The 18,572-nt window shown below is 36.5% G+C and overlaps 1 protein-coding gene across 5 annotated transcripts in view; it reads right to left on the reverse strand.

Annotated features, from left to right (window-relative positions):
• ARHGAP32 (Rho GTPase activating protein 32) overlaps positions 1-18,572 on the reverse strand; it is a 304,654-nt gene that overhangs the window by 182,360 nt on the left and 103,722 nt on the right. For 3 of the 5 annotated variants that reach the window (XM_038004998.2, XM_008021489.3, XM_008021488.3), the window contains exon 2: positions 12,866-12,974. The exons of 1 other annotated variant lie outside the window; for it this stretch is intronic. In XM_038004998.2, the coding sequence (XP_037860926.2) occupies positions 12,866-12,970 (105 nt within the window). In that variant the 5' untranslated portion in view covers positions 12,971-12,974. Of the gene's footprint in view, positions 1-12,865; positions 12,975-18,572 lie in introns of those variants that run through there. One more of the 5 variants, XM_008021490.3, reaches the window with a different exon arrangement.

An 18,572-nucleotide genomic window follows, 5' to 3' on the forward strand; every position in this document is an offset into this window, starting at 1 on the left:
GTCCTGAGTCTCTCCATTTGACAACTTTACTGCTAGCATAAGCAGCATTCGAGAAAGCCAGCACACTAAACATATCTACAGTCAAAGACTGGGTCTACCTCACTCCCCTGCCACCTCCATCCAAGCAAGTGCTGGTATCCGTGCCTGGGAGACCTGAAGACAGATCACATCACAGGACTCTTTGCAGACATTCCCTAGCACCAAAGCAGAGCCTGGTGCTAGAGTCCTGCTGGGTGGCTAGACCCAGAAGAGAAGTAAGAATCACTGCAGTCCAGCTCTCAGGAAGCCCCATCCTCAAGAAAAGGGGGAAGAGTACCACATCAAGGGATCACCCCATGGGACAAGGAAATCTGAACAGTAAATCTTGAGTTCCACACCTTTCCACTTAAATAGTCTACCAAAGTGAGAAGGAACCAGAAAAGTAATTCTGGGAATATGACACAACAGGATTCTATACCACCACCAAAAGATCACACCAGCTCCCCAACAATGGATCTGTACCTAGAAGAAATCTCTGATTTGCCAGAGGAAAAAAAAATTAGAAGGTTGATTGTAAAGCTAATCAGGAAAATACCAGAGAAATGTGAAAGCCAATGTAAAGAAATTTTTTTAAAAATACAGGATATAGATAGGAAATTCTCCAGAGAAATGGGTATCATAAAGAAAAAACAATCACAAATTCTGGAAATGAAAGACACACTTAGAGAAATACATAATGCCCTGAGAAGTGTCAACAATAGATGAGAACAAGGAGAAGAAAGAAGATCAGAGCTTGAAGAAAATTAACCTAAATTAACGTTTGGCTTTCAAATTAACCCAATCTGACAAAGACAAAAAAAAAAAAAAAAGAATAAAAAAATGAACAAAGCCTCCAAGAAATTTGGGATTATGTTAAATGGCCAAACCTAAGAAAAATAGGTGTTCCTGAGGAAGAAGAGAAATGTGAAAGTTTAGAAAAGAAAACTTACTTGTAAGGTTGAGGAAAACTTCCCTGGCCTTCCTAGAGATGTTGACACCTAAATACAAAAAGCTCAAAGAACACCTGAAATATTCACCACAAAAAAATCACCTGCGTAAATTTAACACGAAAGAATCTTAAGCGCTGTGAGATAAAAACAACAAATAATCTGTAAAAGAAAACCTATCAGATTACCAGCAGATTTGTCAGAAGAAACCTTGTAAATCAGAAGAGACTGGGTTCCCATCTTTAGCTCCCTTAAACAAAATATTTGTCAGCCACACATTTTATCTCTGGCAAAACTAAGCCTCATAAAAGAAGAAGAGAGAAAGTATTTTTCAGACAAAAATATCCTGAAGTAATTTGCCACTACTAAGCCAGCACTACAAGAAATGCTAAAGAGAGTTCTAGATCTTGAAACTAAACAGTGAAAGACACCAAAATAGAACCTCCTTAAAGCATAAATTTCACAGGGCCCATAAGACAGTAACATAATGAAAAACAACATTATTAAGGCAACAATTAGCATGATGAATAGAAGAGTACCTCACATCTCAATACTAACAGTGAACGTAAATGGCCTAAATGCTCGCTTAAAAGATAGACAATGGCAGAATGAATTAAAAAAAAAAAAAAAAAATCCACTAACTAATTATTTGCTGTCTTCAAGAGACTCACCGAAGACAACAACTCAAAAAAACTTAAGGTAAAGGGGTAGGAAAAGATATTCCACAGAGATGGAAACCAAATGCAAGGAGGAGTAGCAATTTTTATACCAGAAAGAACAGACTTTAAAGCAAAAACATTAGAAAAAAAGACAAAGAGGGACATTATATAATGATAAAAGGATCAATCCAATAAGAAAATATCACAATCCTAAATATATACACACCTAACACTAGATCTCCCAAATTTATAGAACAATTACTACTAGACCTAAGAAATGAGATAGATGGCAACAGAATAATAGCAGGGGAATTCAATATTCCACTGACAGTACTACAAAGGTCATCAAGACAGAAAGTCAACAAAGAAACAATAAACTGAAACTAAACCCTAGAACAAATGGACTTAACAGATATTTACTGAACATTCTACCCAACAACTGCAGAATATACATTCTTTTCATCAGTATATGGGACATTCTCCAAGACAGACCAATGATAGGTCACGTCTCCACAAATTTAAGAAAAATCCAAATTATATCAAGTACCCTCTCAGACCACAGTAAAACAAAGCTGGAAATTAACTCGAAAAGGAACACCCAAAACTGTAAAAACACACGAAAATTAATCTGCTCTTCAATTATCTTTGAGGCAACAATGAAATCAACATGAAAATTTAAAATTTCTTTGAGTTGAATGATAATACTGACATAACCTGTCAAAGACTCGGATACAGCAAAAACGGTGCAAAGAGAAAAGTTCATAGCATTAAATGTCCGCATCAAAAAGGCTAAAAGAGTGAAAACAGACTATCTAAGGTCATACCTCAAGGAAACAGAGAAACAAGAACAAACCAAACCCAAATTCAGAAGAAAAGAAATAACCCATATCAGAGCAGAACTAAATGAAATGGAAACAACAAAACCACACAAAAGATAAATGAAGCCAAAAGCTGGTTCTTCAAAAGAACAAACAAAATTGATAGACCATTAGCAAGATTAACGAAGAAAAGAGGAGGCAAGATCCAAATAAGGTCTATTAGAAATGAAACAGGAGATAATACAACCGATAACACAGAAATACAAAAGATCATCCAAGGCTACTATTAACACCTTTATGTGCACAAACTAGAAAACTTAGAGGAGATGGATAACTTCCTGGAAATATACAACCCTCCTAGATTAAACCAGGAAGAAACAGAAACTCTGAACAGACCAATAACAAGTAGTGAGATTTAAACAGTAATTTTTAAAATGCCAAGAAAAGAAGTCCAGGACCAGATGTTTTCACAGCTGAATTCTGCAAGACATTCAAAGAAGAATTGGTACCAATCTTAGTGAAACTATTCCAAAAGATAGAGAAAGAGGAAATCCTCCCTAAGTCATTCTGTGAAGCCAATATCACCCAAATACCAAAACCAGGAAAGGACATAAGAAAAAAAGAAAACTACAGGCCAGTATCCCTGAGGAACATAGATACAAAAATCCTCAACAAAATACTAGCTAACCAAATCCAACAGAATATCAAAAAGATAATACAGCATGACCAAGTGGGTTTCACAGCAGAAATGCACAGATGGTTGAACACATGCAAATCAATAAATGTGATATACCACATAAACAGAATTGAAAAGAAAAAATCATATGATCATCTCAATAGACACAGAACAAGAATTTGACAAAAGCCAGTATCCCTTTATGATTAAAACCCTCAGCAAAATTGGCATAAAAGGGACATACCTCAAGATAATAAAAGCCAACTATGATAAACCCACAACCAACATTGTACTGAATGGGGACAAGCTGAAAGCACTGACCCTAAGAACTGAAACAAGATAAGGATGCCCACTTTTCACCACTTCTATTCAACATAGCACTACAAGTCATAACCAGATCAGACAAGATAATGAAATAAAGGCATCCGAATCAGTAAAGAGGAAGTCAAACTGTCACTGTTTGCTGATGATATGATCGTATACCTAGAAAACCCTAATTACTCATCTAAAAAACTCCCAGATTTGATAAATGAATTCAGTAAAGTTTCAGAAAACAAAATTAATATACACAAATCTGTAGCACTGCTGTACAACAACAGCAATGAAGCTGAGAATCAAATCAAGAACTCGATCCCTTTTACAACAGCTGCCAAAAAAAAAAAAAAAAAAACTTTGGAATATACCTAACCAAGGAGATGAACTATCTCTACAAGGAAAACTGCAAAACACTGCTGAAAAAATCACTGATGACACAAACAAATGGAAACACATTCCATGTTCATGGATGGGTAGAATCAATATTGTGAAAATGACCATATTGCTAAAAGCAATCTACAGATTCAGTGCAATTCCCATCAAAATACCAACATCATTCTTCACAAAACTACAAAAAACAATTCTAAAATTCATATGGAACCAAAAAAGAATCCACATAGACAAAGCAAGACTAAGCAAAAAGAACAAACATGGAAGCATCACATTACTCAACTTCAAATTATACTACAAGGTTATAGTTACAAAAACAGTATGGTACTGGTATCAAAAACAGGCATGCAGACCAATGGAACAGAATAAAGAACCCAGAAATAAAGCCAAATACTTACAGCCAACTGATCTTGGACAAAGTAAACAAAAACATAAAGTGTGGAAGGGATACCCTACTCAACAAATAGTGTTGGGGTAATTGACAAGCCAAATGTAGAAGAATGAAACTGGATCCCCATCTCTTACCATATACAAACATCAAGTCAAGATGGATCAAACTTAAGTCTAAGACCTGAAACCATAAAAATTTAGAAGATAATATCAGAAAAACTCTTCTAGATATTGGCTTAGGCAAAGAGTTCAAGACCAAGAACCCAAAAGCAAATGCAACAAAAACAAAAATTAATAGACAGGACCTAATTAAACTAAAAAGCTTCTCTACAGCAAGAGCAAATAATCACCAGAGAAAACAGGCAACCCACAGAACGGGTGAAAATATTCACAAATAATGCATCTGACAAAGAACTAATATCCAGAATCCACAAAGAACTCAAACAAATCAGCAAGAAAAAAAGCAAACAATCCCATCACAAAATGGGCAAAGAACATGAATAGACAGTGGGAACTAAGCTATGAGGATGCAAAGGCATAAGACTGATATAATGGACTTTGGCACTGGAGGGGAAGGGTGGGAGGTGAGTGAGGAATAAAATACTATACATCGGGTACAATGTACACTGCTAGGGTGACAGGTGCACCAAACTCTCAGAAACAACCACTAAATAACTTACTCATGTAATTAAAAGCCACTTGTTCCCCAAAAACTACTGAAATAAATTTTTTTAAAAAAATTGTATGATAAGGAGCTGAAAATCAAGAGTCAATCCAGTCCATCACCTATTTGGTATAGCCCTTGAGCTAACAGTACTGTTTACATTTATAAATGTTTGGGGGAAAAGTCAAAAAACAGAATGACTATTGACATTTGAAAACTACATGGAACTCAAACATTGGTATACAGAAATAAAGTTTTATTGGAACACTGTCACACTCATTTGTTATGGATTATTTACAGTTGTTTTCACAATACAATGGCAGAGGTGAATAGCTGCAAAAAAGACCATATGTGGCTCTCCTATCAATTCCCACTGCTGCGTGGCACACTATAAATCATGCTATCAAATTATAACTGCACAGCATTTCAATTTCCACGTGTATTATCATACCACATTTTTTTAAATTACCAATACATATAACATAGGAATAAAAATAAGAAAAGAGCGAGGTATACTTTGAGTGTCATACTTTTAAGGCACAGGTGAATATCTATTATTTTGTTATCAAATTAGATTGCAAAACACTGTGTTTATCATACAATGACACCACAGCTGTGCTTAAAATAATGGAATATACATTGACATTACCAAACTATGCACTCATCATAATATTCTCAACTTACAGGAAAGTAACACTCTGAAAAATTAGAAAATTCTGAAACCGAGTACATCACCACACAGAATTTCTTCACAAAAAGAACAAGATTGCAACCTAAGGACATTTCCTAGTAGTTCATTTATCAGCAAGAAAGGAAAGTCATTTACCAATGGTGAGTTTATCAAATCATATTTGATTGCAGCAGTGAAAGAAATGTGTCGAAAAAAACAAATTGGTTTAAACCTACTGGTGAGAACAGTCGCTTAAAGAGTTAATTGAGGACACTGGGAGGTGGCTGGCAACATGGCCGAATAGGAACAGCTCCAGTCTGCAGCTTCCAGTGAGATCAATGCAGAAGGCGGGTGATCTCTGCATTTACAACTGCAGGACCCGACCCATCCCACTGGGGCCGGTTTAGACAGTGAGTGCAGCCCACGGAGGGCGAGCTGAAGCAGACTGGGGCGTCGCCTCACCTGGGAGGGGCAACGGGCCAGGGAATTCCCTCCCTTAGCCAAGGGTAGACGTGAGGGACTGTGCCGTGAGAACGGTGCATTCCGACCCAGATACTATGCTTTTTACATGGTCTTCACAACCTGCAGGTCAGGAGATTCCCTCAAGTGATAATGCCACCAGGGCCTTGGTTTCAAGCACAAAACTAGGCAGCCATTTGGGCAGACACCGAGCTAGCTGCAGGAGTATTTTTTTCATACCCCAGTGGTGTCTGGAACGCCAGCAAGACAGAACCATTCCCTCCCCTGGAAAGGGGGTAAAGCCAGGGAGCCAAGTGGTCTGGCTTAGCCAATCCCACTCCCAAGGAGCCCAGCAAGCTAAGATCCACTGCCTTGAAATTCTCGCTGCCAGCAGAGCAGTCTGAAGTCGACCTGGGATGCTCGAGCTTGGTAGGGGGAGAGGCGTCCACCATTACTGAGGCTTGAATAGGCAGTTACCCCTCACAGTGTAAACAAAGCCACCAGGAAGTTCGGACTGGCAGAGCCAACCACAGAGCCACAAAGCCACTACAGCCAGACTGCCTCTCTAGGCAGGACATGTCCAAAAGAAAGCCAGCAGCCCCAGTCAGGGGCTTATGGATAAAACTCCCATCTCCCTGGGACAGAGTACCGGGAGAAGGTGGGGCTGTGGGCGCAGCTTCATCAGACTTAAACGTTCCTGCCTGCTGACTCTGAAGAGAGCAGCGGATCTCCCAGCACAGCGCTGGAGCTCTGCTAAGGGACAGACTGCCTCCTCAAGTGAGTTCCTGAACCCCATGCCTCCTGACTGGGAAATACCTCCCAACAGTGGTCGATAGACACCTCATGCAGGAGAGCTCTAGCCAGCATCTGGCAGATGCCCCTTTGGGACGAAGCTTCCAGGGAAAGGAATACGCAGCAATGTCGGATGTTCTGCAGTCTCTGCTGGTGATACCCAGGCAAACAGGGTCTGTAGTGGACCTACAAAAAACTCCAGCAAACCTGCAGCAGAGGGACCTCACTATTAGAAGGAAAACTAACAAACAGAAAGGAATAGCATCAACATCAACAAAAAGGACGTCCACACATAAACCCCAGGAGCATCAGATGCATAAAGCAAGTCTTTAGAGACCTACAAAGAGACTTAGACTCCTACACAATAATAGTGGGAGACGTTAACACCCCACTGTCAATGTTAGACAGATCAACAAGACAGAAAATTAACAAGGATATTCAGGACTTGAACTCAGCTCTGGACGAAACGGACCTAATAGACATGTACAGAACTCTCCACCCCCAAATCAACAGACTATACATTCTTGTCAGCACCTGTATCGCATTTATTCTAAAATTGACCACATAATTGGAAGTAAAACATTCCTCAGCAAATGCAAAGGAATGGAAATCATAACAGTCTCTCAGATAACAGGCAATCAAAATAAAACTGAGGATTAATAAACTCACTCAAAACCACACAACTACATGGAAAATGAACAAACTGCACCTGAATGACTACTGGGTAAATAACACAATTAAGGCAAATAAGTTCTTTGAAACCAATGAGAACAAAGACACAACGTACCAGAATCTCTGGGACAAGTTAAAGCAGTGTTTAGAGGGAAATTTATAGCATTAATGACCACAGGAGAAAGTGGGAAAAATGTAAAATTGGTGGCCTAACATCACAGTTAAGAGAACTAGAGAAGAAGAGCAAACAAATTCAAGATCTAATAGAAGACAAGAAATAAGTAAGACAGGAGCAGAACTGAAGGAGATAGAGACACAAAAAACCCTTTAAAAAAAATCAATGAATCCAGGAGCTAGTTTCTTGAAAAGATTAACAAAATGGATAGACTGCTAGCCAGTCTAATAAAGAAGAAAAGAGAGAAGAATAAAATAGACACAATAAAAAATAATAAAGGGGATATTACCACTGATCCCACAGAAATACAAACTACAATCAGAGAATACTATAAACACCTCTACACAAATAAACTAGAAAATCGAGAAGAAATGGATAGATTCCTGGACACATACACCTTCCCAAGACTAAACCAGGAAGAAGTAGAATCCCTGAATAGACCAATAACAAGTTCTGAAATTGAGGCAGTAATTAATAGCTTACCAACCAAAAAAAAAAAGCCTAGACCAGATGGGATTCACAGCCAAATTCTACTAGAGGTACAAAGAGAAGCTGGTACCATTCCTTCTGAAACTATTCCAAACAACTGAAAAAGAAGGACTCATCCTTAACTCATTTTATGAGCCTAGCATTATCCTGATACCAAAACCTGGCAGAGACACAACAACAAAAGAAAATTTCAGGCCAATATCCCTGATGAACATCAATGTAAAAATCCTCAATAAATACTGGCAAACCGAATCCAGGAGCACATCAAAAAGCTTATCCACTATGATCAAGTCGGCTTCAACCCTGGGATACAAGGATGGTTCAACATACGCAAATCAATAAGCATAATCCATTGCAACAGAACCAATAACAAAACAGAACCAATGACATAAATAGAACCAATGACAAAAACCACAATTATATCAATAGATGCAGAAAATACCGTCGATAAAATTCAACACCCTTTCATGCTAAAAACTCTCAATAAACTAGGTATTGATGGAACATATCTCAAAATAATAAGAGCTATTTATGACAAACCCACAGCCAATATCACACTGAATGGGCAAAAGCTGGAAGCATTCCCATTGAAAACCGGCAAAAGACAAGGATGCCCTCCCTCATCACTCCTATTCAACACAGTACTAGAAATTCTGGCCAGGGATATCAGGCAAGGGAAAGAAATAAAGGGTATTCAAATAGGAAGAGAGGAGGTCAAACTGTCTCTGTTTGCAGATGATGTGACTGTACATTTAAAAAAAACCCATCATCTCAACCCAAAATCTCCTTAAACTGATCAGCAACTTCAGCGAAGTCTCAGGATACAAAATCAATGTGCAAAAATCACAAGCATTCCTATACACCAATAACAGACAAACAGAGAGCCAAATCATGAATGAACTCCCACTCACAATGGCTAAAAGAGAATAAAATACCTAGGATGATAAAATACCTAGGATGATGATACTATGAGAATAAAATACCTACAACGAGAATAAAATACTTACAAGGGATATGAAGGACTTCTTCAAGGAGAACTACAAACCACTGCTTAACGAAATAAGAGATAACACAAACAAATGGAAAAACATTCCATGCTCATGGATAGGAAGAATCAATATTGTGAAAATGGCCATACTGCCCAAAGTAATTTATAGATTTAATGCTATCCGCCATCAAGCTACCACTGACTGTCGTCACAGAATTAGAAAAAGCTACTTTAAATTTAATATGGAACCAAAAAAAGAGCCGGTATAGCCAAGATAATCCTAAGCAAAAAGAACAAAGTTGGAGGCATCACACTACCTGACTTCAAACTATACTCCAAGGCTAGAGTAACCAAAAGAGCATGGTACTGGTGCCAAAACAGATATATAGACCAATGGAACAGAACAGAAGCCTCAAATAATGCTACACATCTACAACCCTCTGATCTTTGACAAACCTGACAAAAGCAATAGGGAAAGGATTCCCTATTTAATAAATGGTGTGTGAAAACTGGCTACCCATATGCAGAAAATTGAAACTGGACCCCTTCCTTACACCTTATACAAAAATTAACTCAAAATGAATTAAAGACTTAAACATAAGATCTAAAACCATAAAAACTCTAGAAGAAAACCTAGTCAATACCATTCAGGACATAGGCATGTGCAAAGACTTCATGATTAAAACACCAAAAGCAATGGCAAAAAAAGCCAAAATTGACAAATGGGATCTAATTTAACTAAAGACCTTCTCCACAGCAAAAGAAACCATCATCAGAGTGAACAGGCAACCTACAGAAATGGAGAAAATTTTTGCAATCTATCTGACAAAGGGCTAATATCCAGAATCTACAAGGAACTTAAACAAATTTACAAGAAAAAAAAAAAAAAGGCCCATCAAAAAGCGAAGGATATGAACAGACACTTCTCAAAAGAAGACATTCATGCGGCCAGCAAACATGAAAAAAGCTCATCATCACTGGTCATTAGAGAAATGCAAATCAAAACCACAATGAGATACCATCTCATGCCAGTTAGAATGGCGATCATTAAAAAGTCAGGAAACAACAGATTCTGGAAAGGATGTGGAGAAATAGGAACACTTTTACACTGTTGGTGGGAGTGTAAATTAGTTCAAGCATTGTGGAAGACAGTGTGGCGACTCCTCAAGGATCTAAAAACAGAAATACCATTTAACTCAGTAATCCCATTACTGAGTATATACCCAAAGGATTATAAATCATTCTGCTATAAAGACAAATGCACACATATGCTTACTGCAACACTGTTCACAATAGCAAAGACTTGGAACCGACCCAAATGCCCATCAATGATAGACTGGATAAAAAAATGTGGCACATACACACCATGGAATGCTGTTCAACCATAAAAAAGGATGAGTTCATGTCCTTTGCAGGGATATGGATGATGCTAGAAACCATCATTCTCAGCAAAGTAACACAGGAACAGAAAACCAAACACTGCATGTTCTCACTCATAAGTGGGAATTGAACAATGAGAACACATGGACACAGTGAGGGGAACATCACACACCGGGGCCTGTCGCGGGGTTGGGGGCTAGGGAAAGGATAGCATTAGGAGAAATACCTAATGAAGATGACAGGTTGATGGGTGCAGCAAACCACCATGGAACATGTATACCTATGTAACAAACCTGCATATTCTGCACATGTACTCCAGAACTTAAAAGTATCATTTTAAAAATCTAAAATAAATTACACATAATAATAATATTTTTTAAAAGTTGAGGACATTGGAAGCAAATCAATAGTCACTTAAAAAACAAGGCAAATGATTTTAAGTGGTTTTCCTTGACTCTTGATAAGTCAAAAAATGGAACCAATATTGCTATTGTTGTTGAGGAGTCAATATTGAGTGTGAAGTGGGTGAAGAATTAGCTCCTATGAACAGTCTGCATGGGACAACTACAGGCAAGAATATTCTCACATAACTTGAGCAAACATTAATTCAGTACAACCTGAAGTGGAATCTACTAAGATACATTATAACCAATTTTGGTAAAAATATGTGTAGAATACAAAAAGACTTTAGATATACATATTTTTGACATCTACTATGGAACACTAAATGACTTTGCTAATTAGTTTTTACTGCAGACGATGATATTTCTTGGCGAACTTAATGTACAATTACAAGAGAAAACATAGCTTATATACAAGAAACACTGACAATAAAGTCATCTTAATGACGACTAGTATTTTGAGAATCACAAGTAATCACAAGCTACTGTCCATGCATCCCAAACTATCAAATATTAAAACAAGAAGGGAGATTGCCATTCCCATACAAATGGGTAGTGAGTATTTTTTTCTGAGCTCAAACTACAGGTCCAGTAGGGTTTTTCAGATCACATGTAAATGCAAAGTAAATTTCCATACTGCAGATTCCATTTAACTGTGCAACTGAGAACTTCCACCTAATCTTTAATTGGAATTGACTAATAGAAAATGTAATAACATGCTAAAAGGCAAGTATCAAGAAGAGAATCTAACAGAACTCTATAAATGCCTTCTTAGTGACAAATATGTTCAATTAAAATGTTTGTGAATTTATGTCAGTATTTGCTGTGCCTATTTGAGTGAAAGACATTTTCAAAAATGAAATAAGTAAAATATCATTACAGATCAGAACTGATAGATGAACATTTGCATTTTATTTTGACAGAGAACGATGATTCTTAACCAGTTAGGTAAAACGTCCTCTCCCACAAAAGAAGAATTTCTTCATTCTTATTAATAGACCTGTTACAAAAAGTTTTAATAAACTAAATGAGTATCTAAAATGTATCATGTGAAAAACTACACTGCTGATTTTTCCATCTATCCCCCAACAAAAACTTCTTTTCCAGCATCTCAGTACTATAAATTCCATCCTTCAGGTTGACGAAGCCAAAAAACTTGACGCCATTTTTAATATATCTTTATCTCATATCCTTATTACCCATTCATTGACAAAACGGCTGGCTTTATCAGTAAAACTATAGCATCCAACCAATTCTCACCATATGTGCTATCGTCCTGGTTCAAGCTACCATCCCTATTTACCTATTAATTATAACACACAGATTCTCTTTACTTCCTCTTTTGCCTCCTCCTACTCACAGTAACCTGAGACTTAACATTTTAAGTCAGACTGTGTCACTGCTCAGCCAAAAATCCTCCAATGGTTTCTCATCTCACTCAGCATAAAAAGCCAAAGTCTTCATCAATAAAGTACAAGAAACTGCATGATCTGCTTTCCACCCACCCAAACCACTTCTCTGACCTCATTTCTTTCTCATCCAGTTTCAGCCACACTATGCTATTTGTGTGTCTTCCAACTTGTTCTCTAATCCTATGCCACAGCCTGTAACTTGTTCTTCCATTGCCTAAAATGATGTGTTTTCAGATAAACACACTACTCGCTCCCTCACCTCCTTCAGGTCTTTGATCAAACCTCATCTTCCCACAGAGGCCATCTGTGACTACTCTATATAATTAGCACCTATCCTTTCACACTGTATTTTTACCACTCTGTAACCCTATTACTCTGCCCACAGACTCTACAACAGTGCCAAATATACAGTATTCACTCAATAAACATTTCCTGAATAAATGAACAAAGCAACAAAATTTGTGTTACGTGTCCTCAGTTCCTTTTCCTTATATAAGCGCTATATATACATATACATGTATATATGAACAATTGTATAAAACTGATTTACCATTGCGCTAAGAGTTTCTTCCCAATCAGGCCGCTCTCGAGGGTGTACATTTCTATGTAGCTCTGGAACAAAATCATCTTCTTCAGAATGTACTGAGGACTTCATCTTCCTAGAGATCAAAACATGAAAGATTCAGATAAGAATTTCCAATTCTATGAAAGCCTTCCAATGATCACAACTGAAAGAGCAGAAAAACTACGAGTCAGATTTGAAGTTTAGCTAAAAGAGCTTAAGTGAATAGCAGTGATCCTTTATTTCTACTCTGGCTTTCAGAGGTCTCTCCTAATGTACCAAACACCTGCTTTTACTCCAGAAGATAAAATAAGGTTTAGAGCTAGTTAACCTTTATGGTCCATGGTTATTATATAAAAACTGATTTTTATCAGTTCAACACAATTTGAACCTTGAAAAGATTTGCAACAACAAGTAGTTACTCTGAACCAATATTTACAGAACTGTGCTAAGCACTGGTATCATTTCAGAAAAAACAAGAGACATGGTATCTCTGGTTCCAATCAATGGAGCAGAGTGCAATAAATAAGCATTTTCAATGAGAACAACTATGAATACTGGGCAAAACATATAAAACAACTTATCTGAAGGCAACAGAAAGCAGCCAATACAGATGGGACTTCCAGGGCTACAAACTTTGAGAGAAGGAAAGCCCAATCAAGCAAATTCCACATTTAATCCTTCTTTTTGTATAAGATAATTTTTCAAATCAATCATGGGAAATAGAGACCAAGATAATAACTGTAATCTTAGTGGGATGAGAAGGCAGAGGTTGGAGGCTGGGATTACCAAAGCAGGGAGGAATTCCGGAGGCAAAATACCCCCAAAAAAGACCTACAAAGAAAGAGCCCAGAAATCTACAGTAAAATTCACCTCAAATTATTAACTGATTCCTAAGCTTACAAATATGTAGGACAGGATGCCAAGAAACCCAAAACAAACCAAACCAAGTAAAGAGGCAAGTAGACATTTTAGCAGCCCATTAATGTTGAGGAGATGGACTGGCAAGCAAGCACTGCCAAGATGGAGGAGCACTGAAAAATCCCTGAGCTCTAGATGTGACTCTAAAAAAGCCACGCCTTAAGAGTATGGACAAAATAGCAATAGAAAAATTCTAACAAAGCCCCAAACCAAGCCTTAACAGAATCAGAAGCACGGGAAGGAAAATTAACTGTCTTTGGAGGAAAAAACATTCTCCAGACTCTCTGCAGATCTTTCATCCACATTATCTAGTATCCAATAAACATTATGAGGCACGTTCAAAAAAAAAACAAGAACTAGTGAAAATTGAGAAAAAAAAGTCAAACCAGAAAGACTCACATTTCATTCAGATCTTAGCATTATTAGAAAGAGACTTTCAAATGGCATTTGTGATTTTCTGCCTATGATGCAGAAAGCTGTAAACAGCATCACTCCTAGCCTAGTATTAATAAATAAAAAAAAAATAGATAATCTGGAAATCCTAACTTCTCTAGGACACAACAGAAAACTCAGGTCTCAGGGCAACCAACTAGTTTACACACTATGGAAACACAAGCCTCTCTGAGATTAGATGGATGACAAGTAGTTACTTTTCTGGAACACAGTATGGGGAGAAGAGGGATACATAAGAATTTAGATAAGTTTTTATCAAGTTGTTAAAAATATTTATGATTTATATGTTCAATTGAATGAAAGTAAAAAATAGGAGAGAAATGATGAATTTCAACAGAGAATTGGAATCCATATAATCAAATGTTTATTCTAAAACTGAAAAATACAGTATCTGAAATTAAGGACTAACTAGACAAATTTAGTGGAACAATAAACATAGCTAAAGAGAGGGTTGGTGAACTGGAACATAGTTTAGTAGAAAATATCCACATTGAAGAACACAGAGAAAAAAGGAACAGAAAACACACAAAATAGTATAAAGGATAAGAGACTTGGTTTAAAAAAAAGATCTCAAATGTGTCTAAATTGATGACAGAGATAAGGGAGATAATTTTTTTAAAAAAGAGAATATGACAAAAGCAATATTTGAAAATGAATGCTAAAAAGTTTTCAAAACTGATGAAATCATCAAACTAAGGATTCAAATAAATTCTATAAATCTCAAGCAGAATTTTAAAAAATTAAAACCATAGGTAAATTACAGTCAAACTGCTAAAAAAACAAACACAAAGAGAAATTCTTAAAAGCAGCTAGAGAATTTTTTAAAGTTGACTTCCAAGAAGCAATACCAATGTGAGAAGACATTTCAATGGAAAAGAGAAAACAATGCAATGAACCTTCAGTGTGCTAAAAGAAAAATACTCCCAATCTAGAATCTTCTACCTCACCAAAGTAACCATCTTGAAAGCGGGTAAAACAAATTATTTACAAATGAAAGCTGAAAAAAGTCACCACCAAGAGACCTGCAATAAAAGAAATAGTAAAGAGAATTCCTAATTGAAGAAAACTGATTCCAAAACTGCAGAAACACATGAAAAGAATAAAGGGCAAAAACGGGGAAATATAAGTAAATACTATATAAATACTATATAAACATAAAATAATGTCTTATGAAGTTTACAATATATAAACATTAAAAACATAAAGGATAAGAAATGTACATTCAGTCAAACAGTTTAGGATTTCTCTATTGGTTAAGAAGTGAAAAAAGTTCTATTTTATGGAAGACTAAATAAGTCAAAGATATATGTTGCAGTCTCTATAGTGAGCACTAAAAGAATGAGAAATAAATGTATAACTAAAAAGCTGATAGAGGAAAAGGAAAAGAATTTTGAAAAATAAAAAATAATAAAACATACATATTAATCTAAGAGAAGGCAGGAAATAAAGAATAAGATAAGAAATAATAAAACAAGGCAAATAAAAACAAATATTAAAATGGTAAACTTAAATCCAAGCACATTAATAATTTGGAAAGCAAGCAGACTAGCTGGAAAAGATATGGAGAAATCAGACCCCTCATTCATTATTGGAAGGAATGTAAAATGGCACAGCCACTGTGGAAAAGACTGGCAGTTTCTCAAAATGTTAAACAGAGAATTACCAAATGACCAAGCAATTCTACTCTTGGTATTTAATCAAGAGAAATAAAAATGCGTCTACCAAGAACTTGTACATGAATATTCATAGCAATATTATTCATAATAGCCAAAAAGCAGGGACAATCCAAATGCCCAGCAACTGAAAGATAAATAAACAAAATGCACTAGGTACACAAAATAAAATATGTTTCAGTCATTAAAAAAGAATGAAGTGCTGATTCATGCTACCACAGGGAAAAACATTGAAAACATTATCCTAAATAAAATAAGTCAGTTGCAAAAGACCACAAATCATATAATTCTCTATATATGAAATTTTCAGAATAGTCAAGCCCATAGAGATAAAGAGTGTATTAGTTGTTTCCAGAGGCTGGGGAGATGGAGACATGGAGAATTCTACTAACAAGTAAGGGATTTCTTTCTCAAATGTTCTAGAATTAGATAATGGTGGTTTTCGTATAACTTTGTGAATATATTAAAAACCACGAAATTGTACACTTTAAAAGTGAATCACATGGCATGTGAATTCTATTAATTAAAAAAAGTAAATGGACTTGAAGATTCCTATTAAAATACAAAGCTATAAGAATGGATTTAAAAACCAACAACTGCTGAGTGCAGTGGCTCATGCCTATAATCCTAGCACTTCAGGAGGCCAAGATGGGCAAATTACTTGTGCCCAGGAGTTCACGACCAGACTGGGAAAGACAGTGGGACCCCATCTGTTAAAAAAAAAAATACAAAAATTAGCCAGGCGACCATCAGAGAAATGCAAATCAAAACCACAATGAGATACCACTTCACACCAGTTAGAACGGCGATCATTAAAAAGTCAGGAAACAACAGGTGCTGGAGAGGATGTGGAGAAATAGGAACACTTTTACACTGTTGGTAGGACTGTAAACTAGTACAATCATTGTGGAAGACAGTGTGGCGATTCCTCAAGGATCTAGAACCAGAAATACCGTTTGACCTAGCCATCCCATTACTGGGTATATACCCAAAGGACTTTAAATCATGCTGCTATAAAGACACATGCACATGTATGTTTATTGCGGCACTATTCACAATAGCAAAGACTTGGAACCAACCCAAATTTCCATCAACGATAGACTGGATTAAGAAAATGTGGCACATATACACCATGGAATACTATACAGCCATAAAAAAGGATGAGTTCATGTCATTTGTAGGGACATGGATGAAGCTGGAAACCATCATTCTCAGCAAACTATTGCAAGGACAAAAAACCAGACACCCCATGTTCTCACTCATAGGTGAGAACTGAACAATGAGAACACTTGGACACAGGAAGGGTAACATCACACACCAGGGCCTGTCGTGGGGAGGGGGAAGAGGGAGGGATAGCATTAGGAGATATACCTAATGTGAATGACGAGTTAATGGGTGCAGCACACCAACATGGCACATGTATTACATAGGTAACAAACCTGCACGTTGTGCACATGCACTCAAAGTATAGTAAAAAAAAAAAAATCAGCCAGGTGAAATGGTGTACACCTGTGGTCCCAGCAAATCCACAGGCTGAGGTAAGAGGATCACCTGAGCCTAGGAGGTCAACGCTGCAGTGAGCCGTGTTCACACCACTGTACTCCAGCCTGGGTGACAGAGCAGCAACTTGTCTCAAAATAAAAAGCAACAACTATATCCTAAGAGACATACTTTAAATATACCACCACCAAAAGGTAGAAAATGGAAGAATTACAAAAATTGATACCATGTAAACACTAGCCAAACAAGGCTCGTGTAGTTATATTACATCAGGCAAAGTAGACCTTAGGCACAAGGTATTACTAGAGATAAAGGGGGACGTTTCATAAAAGCATCAAATTAACAGGTTAACATAATTTATATGCAATAAACTGTAAACAAAATTTGTATGCAAAAAATAACACAGCTTCAAAATACATAAAGTTGAAAGAACTAAAAAATAGATAAATTCACAATCACAGTTGCAGACTTTAGCAACTCTCTCTCAATGGCTGATAGAATAAGCAGACAAAACCATAAGTATATGACTTGAACAATTCAATTTTCCAATGTGAACCTGACACAGGACACTAAACCCAACAACTACAAAACTCTTTTTTTCTTTCACATTCTTTTCAAGAGTATATGAAACATTTACAAATAGACTAAATGCTAGAAGACCAAGTCTCAACAAATTCAAAAAATTTAAATAATGAATCACATTTTGTGACCACCACAGTACTGCACTAAAAATCAATGACTGAAAGATAACTAGAAATTCCTCTAAGTGTTTGGAAATTAAGAAACACAATACTGAATAACTCATAAATCAAATACAAAAATCACAATGGAAATTAGAAAGTCTTTTTATGTGAATGATAACGAAAATACAATAGATGAAAATGTGTGGGATACAACTAAAGAGGTGTTTAGCAAAATTCACAGCTCTAAATGCGTATTATTGGAAATGAGACAACTTGAAAAATTAATACTTCTAAGCTTCTATCACAAGAAGCTAGAAAAAGAATAGTAAATTAATTCAAGGAAAGTATTTTAAAATGTTTAAATAACAAATCAATAAAATAGAGAGTAAGTGTATAAAAGAGAAAACAAATCCAGAGGTTGATTCTTTAAAAGATTAATAAAATGAACAATCCCTAGAAGTCTGA

Source organism: Chlorocebus sabaeus, chromosome 1 (assembly GCF_047675955.1).
Source record: "Chlorocebus sabaeus isolate Y175 chromosome 1, mChlSab1.0.hap1, whole genome shotgun sequence".
NCBI lineage: Eukaryota > Metazoa > Chordata > Mammalia > Primates > Cercopithecidae > Chlorocebus > Chlorocebus sabaeus.